Raw genomic sequence first — 16,722 nt, 5'->3', positions numbered from 1 at the left:
GTGACCAAAACAGGACTTCCTATATATCAATCTTTACCTCTGGACCATTCCGGAGCTCCTCGTGATGTCCGAGATCTCATCCGGTACTCCGAACAACCTTCGGTAACCACTTACTATTCCCTTTAAACTCTAGCGTCATCGAACCTTAAGTGTGTAGACCCTACGGGTTCGGGAGACATGCAGACATGACCGAGACACCTCTCCGGACAATAACCAACAGCAGGGTCTAGATATCCATGTTGGTTCCCACATGTTCCATGATGATCTCATCGGATGAACCACGATGTCTGGGATTCAATCAATCCCGTATGCAATTCCCTTTGTCTACCGGTATGATACTTGCCCGAGATTCAATCGTCGGTATCCCTATACCTTGTTCAATCTCGTTACCGGCAAGTGTCTTTACTCGTTCCGTAACACATCATACCGTGGCTAACTCCTTAGTCACACTGAGCTCGATATGATAATGAATTACCGAGTGGGCCCAGAGATACCTCTCCGTCACACGGAGTGACAAATCCCAGTCTCGATTTGTGCAACCCAACACACACATTCAGAGATACATGTAGTGCACCTTTATAATCACCCAGTTACGTTGTGATGTTTGGTACACCCAAAGCACTCCTACGGTATCCGGGAGTTGCACAATCTCATGGTCTAAGTAAATGATACTTTGACATTAGAAAAGCTTTAGCAGACGAACAACACGATCTAGTGCTATGCTTATGATTGGGTCTTGTCCATCACATCATTTCCCAATGATGTGACCCCGTTATCAATGATATCCAATGTCCATGATAAGGAAACCATGATCATCTATTGATGAACAAGCCACGAACTAGAGGCTCGCTAGGGACACATTGTGATCTATATATTCACATATGTATTATGGATTCCGGTTAATACAATTATAGCATGAATAATAGACAATTATCATGAACTAGGAAATATAATAATAAACACTTTATTATTTCCTGTAGGGCATATTTTTAACAGATTCTTACGGACTTAAGCATCGCTACGGGTGAGAAAGTCTCATCGTAGTCAACTCCTTGAACTTGCGAAAAACCCTTTGCCACAAGTCGAGCTTTATAGACGGTCACATTACCGTTGCCGTCCGTCTTATTCTTAAAGATCAATTTGTTCTGAATGGCCTTTCGGTGTTCAGGTAATACTTCCCGTACCACTCTAGACTAGCAAGTGCCCTTGTCGACCTACAAGGTCCGATAGCAACTTGATCTGAAGTTTCATGATCATCATCATTAGTTTCATATTAAACTAGTGTAGCTTCGAGAGAAACTTCGTTTTATCCCGCGCCACCATCTGGTTGAAGCAAAGGTTCTACAACCTCATCAAGTTCTATCTTCCTCCCACTCAAATCTTTCGAGAGAAACTTTTTCTTAAGAAAATCTTCGTTTTTTAGCGACAAACACTTTGCCCTCGGATCTGAGATAGAAGGTATACCCAACTGTCTCTTTTGGGTAACCTATGAAGATGCACTTTTCCGCTTTGGGTTCCAGCTTTTCATGCTGAAGCTTTTTGACATAAGCATCACATCCCCAAACTTTAAGAAACGACAACTTTTGCTTCTTGGCATACCACAGTTCATATGGTGTCGTCTCAACAGATTTTGATGGTGCCCTATTTAAAGTGAGTGCAGTTGTCTCCAATGCATAGCCCCAAAACGATAACGGCAAATCGGTAAGAGACATCATAGAACGCACCATATCTAATAGAGTACGATTACGACGTTCGGATACACCATTGCGTTGTGGTGTTCCAGGCGGTGTCAACTGTGAAACAATTCCACATTGTCTTAAGTGAGCACCAAACTCGTAACTTAGATACTCACCTCCTCGATCAGATCGTAGGAATTTGATTTTCTTGTTACGATGATTTTCAACTTCACTCTGAAATTGCTTGAACTTTCAAACGTTTCAGACTTGTGCTTCATCAAGTAAATATGACCATGCCTACTTAAATCATCATTGAAGGTGAGAAAATAAACGATATCCACCGCGCGCCTCTATGCTCATCGGTCCGCACACATCTGTATGTATGATCTCCAACAAGTCACTTGCACGCTCCATTGTTCCAGAGAACGGAGTCTTAGTCATCTTGCCCATGAGACATGGTTCGCATGTGTCAAGTGATTCGAAATCAAGTGACTCCAAAAGTCCATCAGTATGGAGTTTCTTCATGCGTTTTATACCAATATGACCTAAGCGGAAGTACCACAAGAAAGTGGTGTTATCATTATTAACTCTACATCTCTTGGTATCAATGTTATGGACATGAGTGTCATCACTATCGAGGTTCAATATGAACAGACCCCTCGCATTGGGTGCATGACCATAAAAGATATTACTCATATAAATAGAACAACCATTATTCTTTAACTTAAATGAGTAACTGTCTCGCAATAAACAAGACCGAGATATAATGTTCATGCTCAACGCATGCACTAAATAACAACTATTTAAGTTCATCACTAATCCCGATGGTAAATGAAGTGAGATTGTGCCGATGGTGGTTGCATCAACCTTGGAACCATTTCCCACGCGCATCGTCACTTCATCCTTCACCAGACTTCGTTTATTCCGCAGTTCCTGTTTCGAGTTGCAAATGTGAGCAACAGAACCGGTATCAAATACCCAAGCACTACTACGAGAGTTGGTGAGGTACACATCAATAACATGTATATCAAATATACCTTGTTTGGCGTTGGTCGCCTTCTTATCGGCCAGATACTTGGGGTAGTTTCGCTTCCAGTGACCAACTCCCTTGCAATAATAACACTCAGTTTCCGGCTTAGGTCCAGCCTTGGGTTTCTTCGTCGAAGGGCCAACATATTTGCCACTCTTCTTGGAGTTACCCTTCTTTCCTTTGCCGTTTTTCTTGAAACTGGTGGTCTTATTGATCATCAACACTTGATGCTCTTTCTGGATGACTTTGCGACTTTCAGCATCGCAAACAGCTCGGCGAGTGACTTATTCATCCCTTGCATGTTATAGTTTAACACGAAGCTCTTACAGCTAGGTGGCAGTGACTGGAGAACTCTATCAGTGATAGCCTCTTGTGGGAGATTAATCCCCAAATCAACAAGACGGTTAGAGTACCCAGACATTCTGAGTATGTGTTCACTGAGAGAAGCGTTCTCCTTCATTTTGCAAGCATAGAACTTATCAGAGGTTTCATACCTCTCGATCCGGGCATTCTTCTCAAAGATAAACTTCAACTCCTGGAACATCTCATATGCTCCATGACGTTCAAAACGTCTTTGAAGTCCCGGTTCTAAGCCAAACAAAACTGTGCATTGAACTAATGACTAGTCATCCTTACGTGACTGCCAAGCGTTCAAAACATCCTGGGTCGCCGTATCGGGTGGTGCATCACCTAGCGTTGCATGAAGGACAAATTGCTTTTGGCCAGCCGTGAGGATAAGCCTCAGATTAAGAGCCCAGCCAACAAAGTTGTTTCCATCATCTTTCAGCTTAGCTTTCTCTAGGAACGTATTAAAATTCAGGGTTGCTACTGCGCGAGCCGTTGATCTACAACATAAATTTTTGCAAAGATTACTTAGACTATGTTCAATATAATTGAGTTTAGCTAATCATATTACTAGTAAATTCCCACTCAATTTGACATCCCTCTAGTCATTCGAGTGTCGCATGATCCAAATTCACTAAAGACCAGTTCTTTTGGTGGCTTTTTTCAGCTTCGAGAATAAGCTGCCCCCTACCCAGCTTATTCTAGAAGCCCAACCAAAAATATATTTTTAAAGCCTATTAGTCAAGTCTTACTTAGTAGACTTCGAAATAAATAAATTTGATTAGGCTTCTAGAATAAGCTGGGTAGGGGGTAGCTTATTCCAGCTTATTCTAGAAGCCAGCAAAAGAACTGGCCCTAACTCCAATCCGATCATCACATGAGTTGAGTATAGTTTCAATGGTGAACATCTCCATGTTGATCATATCAACTATATGATTCATGCTCGACCTTTCGATCTCTTGTGTTCATAGGCCATGTCTGTACATGCTAGGCTCATCAAGTTAAACCCAAGTGTTCCGCGTGTGCAACTGTTTTGCATCCGTTGTATGTGAACGTTGAGTCTATCACACCCGATCATCATGTGGTGTCTCGAAACGACAAACTGTCACACCGGTGCACAGTCGGGGAGAACACAATTTTATCTTGAAATTTTAGTGAGAGATCACCTTATAATGCTACTGTCGTTCTAAGCAAAATAAGGTGCATAAAAGGATTAACATCACATGCAAGTCAAAAGTGACATGATATGGCCATGAACTTGTGCTTCTTGATCTCCATCACCAAAGCACCGATATGATCTCCATCATGACCGGCGCCACACCATGATCTCCAGCATCATGATCTTCATCATCGTGTTGCCATCGAGGTTGTCGCGCTAACTATGATGTTACTACTAAAGCTACTACTATCGATAAAGTAAAACATTTCCAAGCGCAAAATAATTAAAGACAACCCTATGGCTCTCGTCGATTGCCGTAGCATCGACGTGCAAGTCGATATTTAACTATTAAAACATCATCATCTCATACATCCAATATATCATGTCTTTGGCCATATCACATCACATGCATGCCCTACAAAAACAAGTTAGTCGTCCTCTAATTTGTTGTTGCAAATTTTACGTGGCCGCTATGGGTATCTAGTATGATCGCATCTTACTTACGCATAGCCACAACGGTGATATGCAAATTGCTATTTAACCTTCTCCAAAGACCGCCTCGGTCAAATCCGATTCAACTAAAGTTGGAGAAACAGACACCCGTCAGTCATCTTTATGCAACAAGTTGCATGTTAGTCGATGAAACCGGTCTCTCGTAAGCGTATGATTAATGTTGGTCTGGGCTGCTTCAATCCAACAATACCGCTGAATCAAGAAAAGACTAAGATGGGCAGCAAATTGAACATCAACGCCCACAAACTCTTTTGTGTTCTATTCGAGATATCATCTACGCATGAGCCTATCTCATGATGCCACTGTTGGGGAACGTTGCATGGGAAACAAAAAAAAATCCTACACACACGAAAGACCTATCATGGTGATGATCATCTATGAGAGGGGAGATCGGATCCACATACCCTTGTAGATCGCTAAGCGGGAAGCGTTAAGAAACACGGTTGATGTAGTCGAACGTCTTTGTGATCCAATCACGATCCGTCCCACGAACTCTGTCCCGGTCTAGTACTGAACAGACGACACCTCCTCATTCAGCACACGTACAGCTCGATGACGATCTCCGCCTTCTTGATCCAGCAAGAGAGACGAAGAGGTAGTTGAATTCTCTAGCAGCACGATGGCGTGGCGGTGATGGTGGTGGAGCTACTCCGGCAGGGCTTCGCCGTGTCGTACCGAACTAGCTATGAGGTGTCACGAAGTAGTGGAGGGAGAGAGGGATGCACAAAGGCTTGGGGGTGCAAAAAGACCATCAAACCTCGACTATATATAGGAGGAACAAGAGGGAGGGTGGCTTGCCTCCTACTCCAAGTAGGACGGTTCGGCCGAGCCCAAGAGGGAGGAGTCCTCCTGCAATTCGGTTTGGTGGAGGACTCCTTCCCATCTTGTCCACCTCCTTCCTTTTTTTCCTTTTTCCTTTTATTTTTGCTTTCAGCCGAATTAGGCTTATTGAGCTAGCCTCACTAGCCCACTAAGGGCTGGTGCGCCACCCATGGACCTATTAGGTCCTCTCCCGGGGTGGGTGGCCGCTCCCGGTAAAACCTCGGAACCCATTCGTCACTCCCGGTACTTTACCGGTAATGCCCGAAATCTTTCGGGAAGCCAAATGCAACAATCCTATATATCAATCTTCATTTCCGGACCATTTCGGAAACCCTCGTGACGTCCGGGATCTCATACGGGACTCTAAAAAACATATGGTTACCAACATCAATAATTCAACTATACCGAAAATGTCACCGAACCGTGAGTGTGCAGACAATGCGGGTTGGAGAACTATGTAGACATGACCGAGACACTCTCTGGTCATTATCCAATAGCGGGACCTGGATGCCCATATTGGATCCTACATATTCTATGAATATCTTATCGGTTGAACCTCTATGTCAAGGATTTAGTTAATCCCGTAAAATGTTCCCTTTGTCCTTCGGTATGTTACTTGCCCGAGATTCAATCGTTGGTATCTCTATAGCTATTTCAATCTCGTTACCGGCAAGTCTCTTTACTCGTTCCACAATACAAGATCTCGTGGTTAACTCTTTAGTCACATTGCTTGCAAGGCTTATTTGTGATGTTGTATTACCGAGTGGGCCCCGAGATACCTCTCCGTCATACGGAGTGACAAATCCCAGTCTTGATCTATTCTAACTCAACGGACACCTTCGGAGATACCTGTAGAGCACCTTTATAGTCAGCCAGTAACGTTGCGACGTTTGATACACATAAGGTATTCCTCTGGTGTCAGTGAGTTACATGATCTCATGGTCATAGGAACGTATACTTGACATGCAGAAAACAATAGCAACAAAATGACATGATCACATGCTACGTTTATAGTTTGGGTCTTTCCCATCACATCATTCCCCTAATGATGTGATCCCGTTATCAACTGACAACACTTTTCTATGGCCAAGAAAACTTAACCATCTTTGATTAACGAGCTAGTCAACTAGAGTCTCACTAGGGACATTGTTTTGTCTATATATCCACACATGCATTTGTGTTTCCATTCAATGCAATTATAGCATGGATAATAAACAATTATCTTGAAACAGGAAATATAATAATAAATATTTTATTATTCCCTCTAGGGCATATTTCCAACACAATGTCGGTGCAAAAACCGACGGATCTCAGGTAGGGGGTCTCGAAGTGAGGACCTTGGATCGATGGGTTGCAGGAGACGAAGGAGACAATATTTATCCAGGTTCGGGCCCTCTTGAGGAGGTAAAACCCTACGCCCTGCTTCATTATATTAATGGTGTATGACGATTACAAAGTTCATCTACCTCGAGATCGTATGAGCTAAAACCCTAGATAAATCAACTTGCCTATGCGAAGGAAACCCTCTGGTTTATATAGATACCGGGGGTCCTTAGGGTTACATACAACCGACCTCAGCCAAGGGCAGATGTGCCGATATAACCTACTCAACTTGGGCGGCATGCCAATCTTCGAAGCCTTCCTACTTGTCCACGAGGTCGTCATGCAGTCCGGTCTTCAATAATGTGGCCCATTAGGTCGGCCTGTGAGAAATGGGTTGACCGTCCTAGGACCCCTTAATCCCAGACTCTCTCAATTGTGTAAGAACATTGCCAAAGAGGAGTCCGTCCAATAACCAACTTGTTACAAACCTTCCATAGCGTCCATAGTAACACCCCAATCACGAGCCACCTAATGTGGCGTGAGCCATGGGATAAAACCTAAAATTCCTCGTATCTTTCCTACTTATAAAGGCTAAAGTTGGTGGTGAGTTCATATATGAGACCACACAAATAAACATATACAGTTATATCCACATGTGAGACTAACAACTTTTTAAAAGATAGAATAAACAAATGTTATTTTTGTGAGACCTATCTCAAATAAACAAATACACTACTATCCTAATATAAGAATAACACTCTTATAAAAACATAGATTATACGACTCTAGTTCAAAATCATGGTCTTTATATTAATTTCTCTGCCCAACCAATTCTTTGACTTCTATAGCATAACAAAAGAGAGTGAATACATTTTTTTGCGGAGGAGAGAGCGAACACATTGCAATTTCAACGTGGTCATAGACGTTGTCCTACTACCAAATCCACGATCTTGTGCATTTAAATTACTCACGACATTCACCTATGTTTTAAAATTTAAAATTTTATCTCACTCTAAATCTTGCAAAGAGCCTACAATGGTCACTTAAAAGTCATCAATGCCTACAACATGACCTTTTATTATATTTACGCTCTCTTTTTAATTATAAACCATGCAATAGTCATACGACATCATCATCTTTTGATCATCTCTTATGGTTCCGTAGCAACGCACGAGAATTATGCTAGTAGATCAGAAAGGTTGGAGTGGCACCACCCACTGCCCAGCACCTCCCTGAAACCGCCCCAAAGGAATTGGGCAGTCACGCAAGAGAAAAAGTTGTGGTTGGAATCTTCCTGGAGGTCGCGCAAGGGGCAAATGCCTTTCCCGGGCCCGTTGCATTTTAGAACCTGCACACCCGGGGGAAGATTCTCTCGGACTTATTGCCACATGTAAATCCTAATTTTCAGTGGAAGTCTAATCGTCCACTGTTAGACAAGCGGCGATGGTGCCGGGGATGCCGCGATGGCCTCATAAAAGGATTTAGTAGAGAAGAAACCATTCCCCTCACGGCGTCAAGAAACACGGCCGTACTGTAGGTTAGGAGCGTGTAGGGCAATGCACTCCAACAGTTCCTCCCAGGCCGCCTGCTCGACCGGGCCAAAGGAGCAACGAAAGGCGATGCTCCCTAAGTCAATAAGGACAACATGTACTCACAAGTGGGGGTAATGTGGATGGAGAATAACTCCGGTTGCGGACAACTAGAGGATCGTCGACAACCCATCGATCGAATGAGAAGAGGGTCGCACACCCTACTGAAATCGACGGCCTAATCCGTAGGATGGGGAGGAAAGGGATAATAGATTGTCGGAACTGAGATTCACCCGATCGTTGACAGAACGCAAGGGGTTGGCCACGTAGGTATTTTTCTTTGATAATGTCAAGCCAAAGTCCACCCTCCTTATTCGCGATCCCCCATAACCATTTGGTGAGGAGCGTGATATTCATGCGTTCGGAGGACATAATGCCAAGCCCCCCTTGGTCTTTAAGAGTTATCCAAGGAGGAATCACTCGTGAAATTCCAAGCAAATGAACGCACATGCAACATGGGCTACTACCTTGCGGATGAGATATACCCGAAGTGGGTTATTTTTGCGAAGCCAATTTAAAGTCTCAAGGTAAGAAAGAACTATACTTCCATAATGCTCAAGCTGTCGCTAGAAAGATGTGAAGATCACTCAATTTGCTATCGTGTAAGGACTAGCTAGGTTTGTTGTTATGTGCTTCTCATGATTTTTTCTTACTCCTCCTGATGTTATGTGCTGCCTATCTATAGCTTACTCTTCTGCTAGTGGAGCCTTGTATATCCTTATGACATAACTTGCGTTGCATCATCCAACCACCTACAATCAGTTCTACTCTCTTCGTTTCTAAATATATCTTTTTTGGAGATTTCATTACAGGCTATATACAGACGTACATAGACATATTTTACATTATAGATTCATTCATTTTATTCCATATGCAGTCCATAATGAAATCTCTAAAAGGATTTATATTTAGAAACAGAGGGAGTAGATGATTAGGATGTGACTTTTGTGTTATGTTGTGACAATGCACGTGGTGTTTTGTGTTTTCTATGTTCTTGTTTTCGGCAAGATGTATTGCACCCGTGTTGTTAAGATTTTCAATCAGGTTTTTCTTGTAAACCGGATCATTCTCTTTTTCAAGTGAAATCATATCCCAATGGAAATTTACATTGTTTCAAAAAAATGAAAACTACTCCTCTGCCCAGACAGTTCCAATGTAGAAAAAGATAAAAGATCAAGAAACATATGGCCAAACGAATTTGGATTCCCCTGCCCTTCAAATCAAGCTATTCAAACAGCGAAGATCAGATAAGATGACAGTGTTTCCCACAAAGGATGTGCATCACTGATAGCAAAACTCAAATACTCCCTTCGTTCCTAAATACTCCACCGTCCAGAAAAAATTGTCCAAAACGTAGTGTTATGATGTTTTTGCAAAACAAGCCTCCTAATTTTATAACTCTTACGGACAGATCCCTGACTCCATCTTTTTCCTCCGTCCCTCGCCCACGCGTCTCTATGGCCGGGCGCCGCCCAGCTGTGCCGTTCGCCGCCGCTTCCCAGGACCTGCTCCCCCGCCACCGTCCACGAACAGATCCACTGCCGCCGTCCAGGAACTCCGCCGCCAAGATCCTATCCTGCGCGATCCCCTACGCGTCGCCTGGCGCTGCGTCGTGAAGCTTGGAAGGCGGCGCGGTGGTACGAGGAGCTGCACGCCGACGCTGCGTCGTGGAGCTTGGGAGGCGGCGCGGTGCGGTGGCACGAGGAGCTGCGCAGCGCGGACGCGCGATGGCACGGTGGAGGAAGATGGAGGGGGAGCGCGGGTTCGGTCGGGCAAACGTGAAGTTTTTTTTTGAAAAAATGCCTCGGTGACAATTTTTTCTGGACAGAGAGAGTATAAGTCTTTCTAAATATCTCACTATGAACTACATACGGAACAAAATGAATGAATTTACACTTTAAAATATGTCTATATACACTCGTATGTAGTTCTTATTGAGATGTCTAAAAAGACTTATATTTAAAAACGGAGGGAGTATAAACCAACTTTTACAGATCTGTCTGACCAAACATTTCAGGGAACTGGCGCCCAGCCCAAACTTTCATGAGGGGGCAGAAGATGAGTTTTTTTCCCATGAAATACAACGAGTACCAGAGACATGCATCCCAATTATTCTGCCCTAAAAAGCATCACAAATATTCACAGAGCATACATGTTTCTCAAACAACCCAACATACAAACGAACTACACAGAGAGATTGGTAAACTTATTCATGCAAGAAAAACACTAGTGGTCCAAAGGCTCATCGGAGCTGTACACAGTTAAATCCTCTGACCCGATGGTTAATCCTTACTGCTGCCTGGTCTGCCGAAATCAGAGGTGCCAAAACCATTAGAGCTTCTGCCATACCGTGAAGGGTCTGAATCATCGGATCTCCTGGTGAAACGAAACTCCGAGTTACCACCTCTGCTGTTGCCTTCTCCAAAGTCGCCAAATCCACCTGAGCGATTGAAGCTAGACCTGCCAAAGCCATTAGAAGTTTGAGGACCTCGCCGAGAATCTCCAAACCCGCTGGACCTGCCAAAGCCATTGGATGGTTGAGAAGATTGTCGAGAATCCCCAAACCCGCCACGGTATCTTGAACCCGCATCTGCAGACCACCCAGCACGATTAGGGGTACCGCCAAAGCTGTCAAATTCACCAAAGCCACGGGAGTGGCGTTCGCCAAAGCCACCGTAATGGCTGAAAGAGGAACCACCACTTCTTCTGGTTCCAACTGATCTAGAGCGAGTGTCTCTCATAACGTTAAACAGCTCCGCAGCTTCGTCTGTAGCTGCAACCTTGGGAAGCTACACATCCCAAAGAGAAATCAGCCAATGAGTTCTAATATTTCACATCAGTACTAACATGAAACCATGGTTTACCTCTGTGAACCTGCATCCTATATCCTGCTCGATGCCCTTTACAGTTCTACTTTGTTCATATGTGTACATTAGAATGGCAATGCCTTTCTTCCCTGCTCGTGCAGTTCGCCCAGATCTGTGAACAAATAACTCTGACGAGTTTGGGATTTCATAATGTACCACCTGAAAGAAAGTAACATGATATTCCAAGTTATGCTAATGTGCACATCAAACGACCAGAGGAACCATATTTTAGGGTGCCAAAGAGGTTCTTGTGCTGTTCATATCCATAGGGAATATCTCGAGCCACTTACTAGATCAACATTGGGTATGTCTAATCCACGGGCTGCAACATCAGTTGCTACAAGGATGTTAAAGCGGCCATCTCGAAATCCTGAGAGTGTCCTTTCTCTCTGATTTTGTGAGATATCTCCATGCAGCGCCTGACATGCATAACTCCTGCCCATGGCATATGCCAATCTATCTGCTTCTCGTTTAGTTTGAGTAAATACAATGCACTTCCCACCATCAGCATGCTCCTACGGAGAAGTGGAAAGGAAGCAGTATTAGGTAGAGTTGCTGACAATGCCAACCACAAAACACACATACGGTCAGGAGAATGCTCACTTTAATCAATGGACCAAGAATGGAGGACTTCCCATAGTTCTCAGATACAATTGAATAAAGAGAGATTCCTTCAGGTAATTTCTGTTCTGAGTCACCAACCTGAGAAAAAGAGTAATTGCCAAATAATTCCCCTAAAATTCTAACCCAGATGCTGAACTGACAAAGAACAGCAAACAAATACAAACAATACTAATATACACATGTGCTGATGTGCATAATATATAAATTAGCAAGGGATTCATGCAAAATGTAAGATGATTCCCAGCAAAGATTAAATGTCTTAGGGCAAAAAAGACAAAAAGTCACTCACAAGGTCAATTATTACTGGATCTTTTAAGTATTGGTTTGTAAGTTTTCTGATCCAACTAGGCATTGTTGCAGAGAACAGCATACTTTGTCGGTTTTGTGGCAGCTTCTCCATGATCACCTCAACAGCTTCATCAAAACCCACAGCCAGCATCTGATCAGCTTCATCCAGAACCACAAATTGGATCTCTGATAAGTTTAGAACACCTCTTCTCAAAAGATCAATAACACGCCCTGGAGTTCCAACCACAACGTCAACACCATAATTAAGAGTTCTCATTTGCTGACTGATGGGAACACCTCCATAGACACAAAGAGTGTCTAATGGAGCAGATTCTCTAAATTCCTTCTCAACTTGTCGAGCGAGTTCTCGAGTAGGTGCCAAGATGATGGCTAAAGGATTTCTACCGCTTCTGCATGCAGCAGACTATACAATTATCACCATAAATCGTATATTTGCAGTAGCTAGATAAGAACAGTTCTAAAGTAGAAAAAGAACCCAACCCATTCTTCTCGTTGTGACGAAGAATCCTGTCCATGATAGGAATGCCAAAAGCTAAGGTTTTTCCAGTTCCAGTTCGAGCACGGCCAATCATGTCTTTCCCTTGCATTGCTGGTTCAAGAACAGCTCTCTGCACAGAAGCACAGGATAAAAACATCACTGTAGCAATAGAAAAACTAGGCTAGCATAGCAAAACAAAGTAAATCATATCATAAATTTAACAGATTATCAGAAAATAGGTATACACATGACACAGATAAATAGGTCTATACATGAACCTCATCGAAATCCTAATCTAGCACATTATATAGTAATGTCAATATGTCACGAGAGACCTTTGCAGATTTATTGTCATTTGTTCACAGGAAATATCATTAAGTTCCTTGTAAAGATGGCACATTTGTTCTTCTGAGAAATAACAAGGATGATCATGTACCGTTTCCTGCAGTAAACTGGTCAGCCACCAGATGCAATACAAGGCCACATTGCTGATAGATCCAGAAATAGAGGACAGCAAGACAACCTACTGAGCTTGCTCTACATGGTCATAGTCATATCAAATTTGGTATGGAGTTTTCTTTTCCTTCTTTGAACCAACTCTCTCCTCTTTCATAATAATCATATGGATGTTTTTTTTTTGGGGGGGGGGGGGGGGGGGGGGGGGACTGGAGGAACATAGTATTCAGTAAGTCCTCAGGTAGCCATATAAAACTGCTGCTGCATTAGCTATACAGCAAATGTTTTTTTTTTGTGTGTGTGTGTGTGAAACTATACACCAAATGGTTCTAACCAGATTCCACGGGTACTTGCAAAATCCAGCGATTTGTGATTTCCTTTCTCATTTTATTTGTCAATATTGTGAAGCTACATGTCTAAGAGAAAAACATGGTTGGAATCAATAGAGCTCTTGCTAAGTTAGCACAACAGCACCTTTCAATGCATTTCAACCCGCCAGTCCGAAGCAACATTTCAGCGGATTTGTTTCCTACGCGAAGCTAAACCTCCTCTTGTGTCCATGCTTGCAAACAACTGAGTACGACGCAGAGTAAATCAGCGCACATCACACAAATGGCGAACCAGCTCGCTAAAAGGAATTCAACTGAAGATAACGCGAACAACTGGGTGTATCACGACTCGTATGGCTACAACGACGCAATTAAGCAAAACACTGGGACTGAAGCTACGAATTCTAATGTGCAAAAGGCCCTACCTGGATGGGGAAGAGCCTGGTGATGCCCCGCGCGGCGAGTCTCTCCACAATACGCGGCGAGATCCCCAGCCTCGCGACCTCCAGCCCGTCCTCCCCCGCTGCCGCGCCGGCCTCCGAGACTGTCCCGGGCCACGGAGCGGGGGTGGTGGACCTGAACCCCAGGGGTCCAGGGGAGGCGTGGAACGCTCGCTGCCTCGGTGGCTCCAGCGGCTGCGGCGCGGAGGGGCGGCATGGCTGGGGAGGGCCTGCCGGCGGAGGAGAGAGAGGCGCCGAGAGGAGCGCTCTCTGCAGACGCGCCGGCGGAGAGGGGGCAGAGAGCGCGCGGCGGAGAAGCGAGTTCATGCCGACGGTTGAGATGAGACGTCCTCGTGCTGGTGTTGGAAGGTCGAGCTGAGACCTCGGAACACTTTTTGTTTTTTTTTTGCAAGGGACGGAGGAAGACAACGGTATCTTTTTTTCCTGGTCTGGGCCGTGAATTGGACTGGGCCGCATGACCAGCACGCTGGAGTACAATTTAAGGTTGAGGAACAGAAACATACTCCCTCCGTCTCAAAATAAGTGTTACTGCTTTAGTATAAAATTTATATTAATTTGGTATAAATTTTACGTCATTTATTTTGGGACAGATGGAGTATTTTATAAATAGATTATAAGGGAAAATGTTACACTCACATGAGTGTTTTATGCTGCATGTAGTACCTTATTTTTTTTAAATGTACCGATTTATTTTATTAATTTAGGATCCAGAATAAGTATTTTTTTTCTTTGATCCATATCTTCTTTGATTAATATTATAGTATATGAATATCCTCTATACACATGGAATAATATCTACCAGGGATTAGATGAGGTGATTTGTATTTTTTATTCTATACTACAATTTATTTATATATTAAATGTGAAGTTCCTACTTTTTTCTATTGTTTAGAAAGATTGAATACCCGATGTTCCTGTTTCTTTACCTATCAAACCGAAAAGTATGTGCATCTAATGTAGTATCTAAGAATATTTTGATAATAGATATACCACTTTTTAGATAATATATACTCTTTTTGATCCAGAATAAGTGTCACAGTTTTGAAATAGTTCAAGGTTATTTCAAAACCACTAGTGTGATGCTCTCCACAAGAAATGGCTAGGTTCACTAGGCTCATCTAATTCTTTGTTGCTGAGCATAGCTGCCCTTTAGGTAGAGGTCCATGAAGATTTGATGAATGCACTGTATACAATCTATAATGTAATTTATGTCTCATGTTACGTATTTATTTTTTATGTTGTTGCTTATCATCTTTTTTATATATGATTGTTGCGTATGTTGTTATAAGAAATCAATGTTTATCATTGGGCCTTGCTTTTACCAAGTATACATTAGAGTTCCATCCAGACTGTTAATATGTTTCATGTGGCCATATATTAAAAACATTATATTATTGTACAAATAAATGTGTGCGGCAACGCGCGCCACCTATGATCTAGTATACACAATAAAGCGTGTATGTATACATCCGATTAAGAAAAAAGTTAGAACATCTTGGATTTGCGATCAATTTCGCCTTACTTGTATGTAGGCTTTCTTATTGCAGATCATGCCGGAGAGACTCACATACCGCTACTGCTGCTTTGGCTTTGTGACATTTTCGGATCAAACATGATCCTTTGGTTAGGCCATATACCTAAAAGATATGCAAATCTTCTGTTGTGCTGCTTGGTAATTGCACTGTCAAGCACCATCTTGGTGGTTGCATAGTGTCTACTTACAATTGTAAGGTCATTAGTAAAAAAGGGTGAGTAACTCCCTTTTTATCATTTCCTACAGATAGATTCACTTACGGATTTAAGTTTTCATGCACCAACTTCGAAGACCCAATTCCTTGAGATGAGGATCGTTATTCAACTCATGTGAGTTCATTCGATAAACACAATGTAACATGCATGCATATTGGTTCAACACCTTGTCATTTTATCTACCTTTTGAAATCACAAAAATAAATATTTATTTGAGTTAGAATTATATTGTAAGTTTTTTGTAAGATTATCCTCTAGACGATGGTGATAAGTTAACACACACCCTTGTGTTTACAAACGTTCGACGTTATATAATGATAACCCACAAGTGTAGGGGATCGCGACAGTCTTCACGGATAGTATTTTACCCTAATTTATTGGTTCAACACAAGGGGAGCCAAAGAGTATTTATTAGCCTTGACAGTTGAGTTGTCAATTCAACCACACCTGGGATATCTCTCTGCAACAAGGATTTAGTAGCACGACAAATAGTAGTAGTAATAATAGCAATTTTAGTAGCAAAAGTAACAGTAGCGATTTAGTAGCAAGTGTGACAGTAGCAGCAACAGTAGTAACTTAGCAAGATTCAGTATATGAAAAGCGTAGGCACGTGGATCGATGATGTATAATGATTTAGATGACATTGACCATGTAATAGTTACACACTAGGGCGACACAGAACTAGCTCGAGTTCATCAATATAATGTAGGCATGTATTCCGTATATAGTCGTACGTGCTTGCGATAAGAACTTGCATGACATCTTTTGTCCTACCCTCCCGTGGCTACGGGGTCCTATTGGAAACTAAGGGATATTAATGCCTCCTTTTAATAGAGAACCGGAACAAAGCATTAACACATGGTGAATACATTAACTCCTCAAACTACGACAATCACCGGAAAGAATCCCAATTTCTGTCACCTTGGGGGATGCAGATCGTGACACATAATAGGTGACTACGACTTGCAAGATAGGATCCAAAACACTCTTAT

At 42.7% G+C, this 16,722-nt stretch overlaps 1 protein-coding gene across 1 annotated transcript; it reads right to left on the bottom strand.

Moving 5' to 3' along the window:
- Positions 1-10,468: 10,468 nt before the first annotated feature.
- Positions 10,469-14,351, bottom strand: LOC123426284 (DEAD-box ATP-dependent RNA helicase 53-like). Its single transcript, XM_045110082.1, has 7 exons — positions 13,946-14,351; positions 12,738-12,865; positions 12,238-12,646; positions 11,928-12,026; positions 11,615-11,839; positions 11,322-11,483; positions 10,469-11,246 (listed from the first exon to the last, which is right to left on the bottom strand). The coding sequence occupies exons 1-7, from the start codon at positions 14,285-14,287 to the stop codon at positions 10,740-10,742; spliced, it is 1,872 nt and encodes a 623-aa protein (XP_044966017.1). The 5' UTR covers positions 14,288-14,351; the 3' UTR covers positions 10,469-10,739.
- Between the last annotated feature and the right edge of the window lie 2,371 nt (positions 14,352-16,722).

Source organism: Hordeum vulgare, chromosome 2H, assembly GCF_904849725.1.
Source record: "Hordeum vulgare subsp. vulgare chromosome 2H, MorexV3_pseudomolecules_assembly, whole genome shotgun sequence".
Taxonomy (NCBI): Eukaryota; Viridiplantae; Streptophyta; class Magnoliopsida; order Poales; family Poaceae; genus Hordeum; species Hordeum vulgare.
The sequence above is the reverse complement of the archived record's forward strand: the minus strand, read 5'-3'. Positions and strand labels throughout refer to the sequence as shown.

Excerpts from the sequence above, each read along its gene's own strand:
- LOC123426284 (XM_045110082.1), bottom strand. The coding sequence starts at position 14,287 with ATGAACTCGCTTCTCCGCCGCGCGCTCTCTGCCCCCTCTCCGCCGGCG. Across the intron at positions 12,647-12,737 it reads CGTCACAACGAGAAGAATGG|AAGCGGTAGAAATCCTTTAG; the intron begins GTTGGGTTCTTT and ends TGCTGCATGCAG. Across the intron at positions 11,840-11,927 it reads TTCTTGGTCCATTGATTAAA|GAGCATGCTGATGGTGGGAA; the intron begins GTGAGCATTCTC and ends ACTTCTCCGTAG.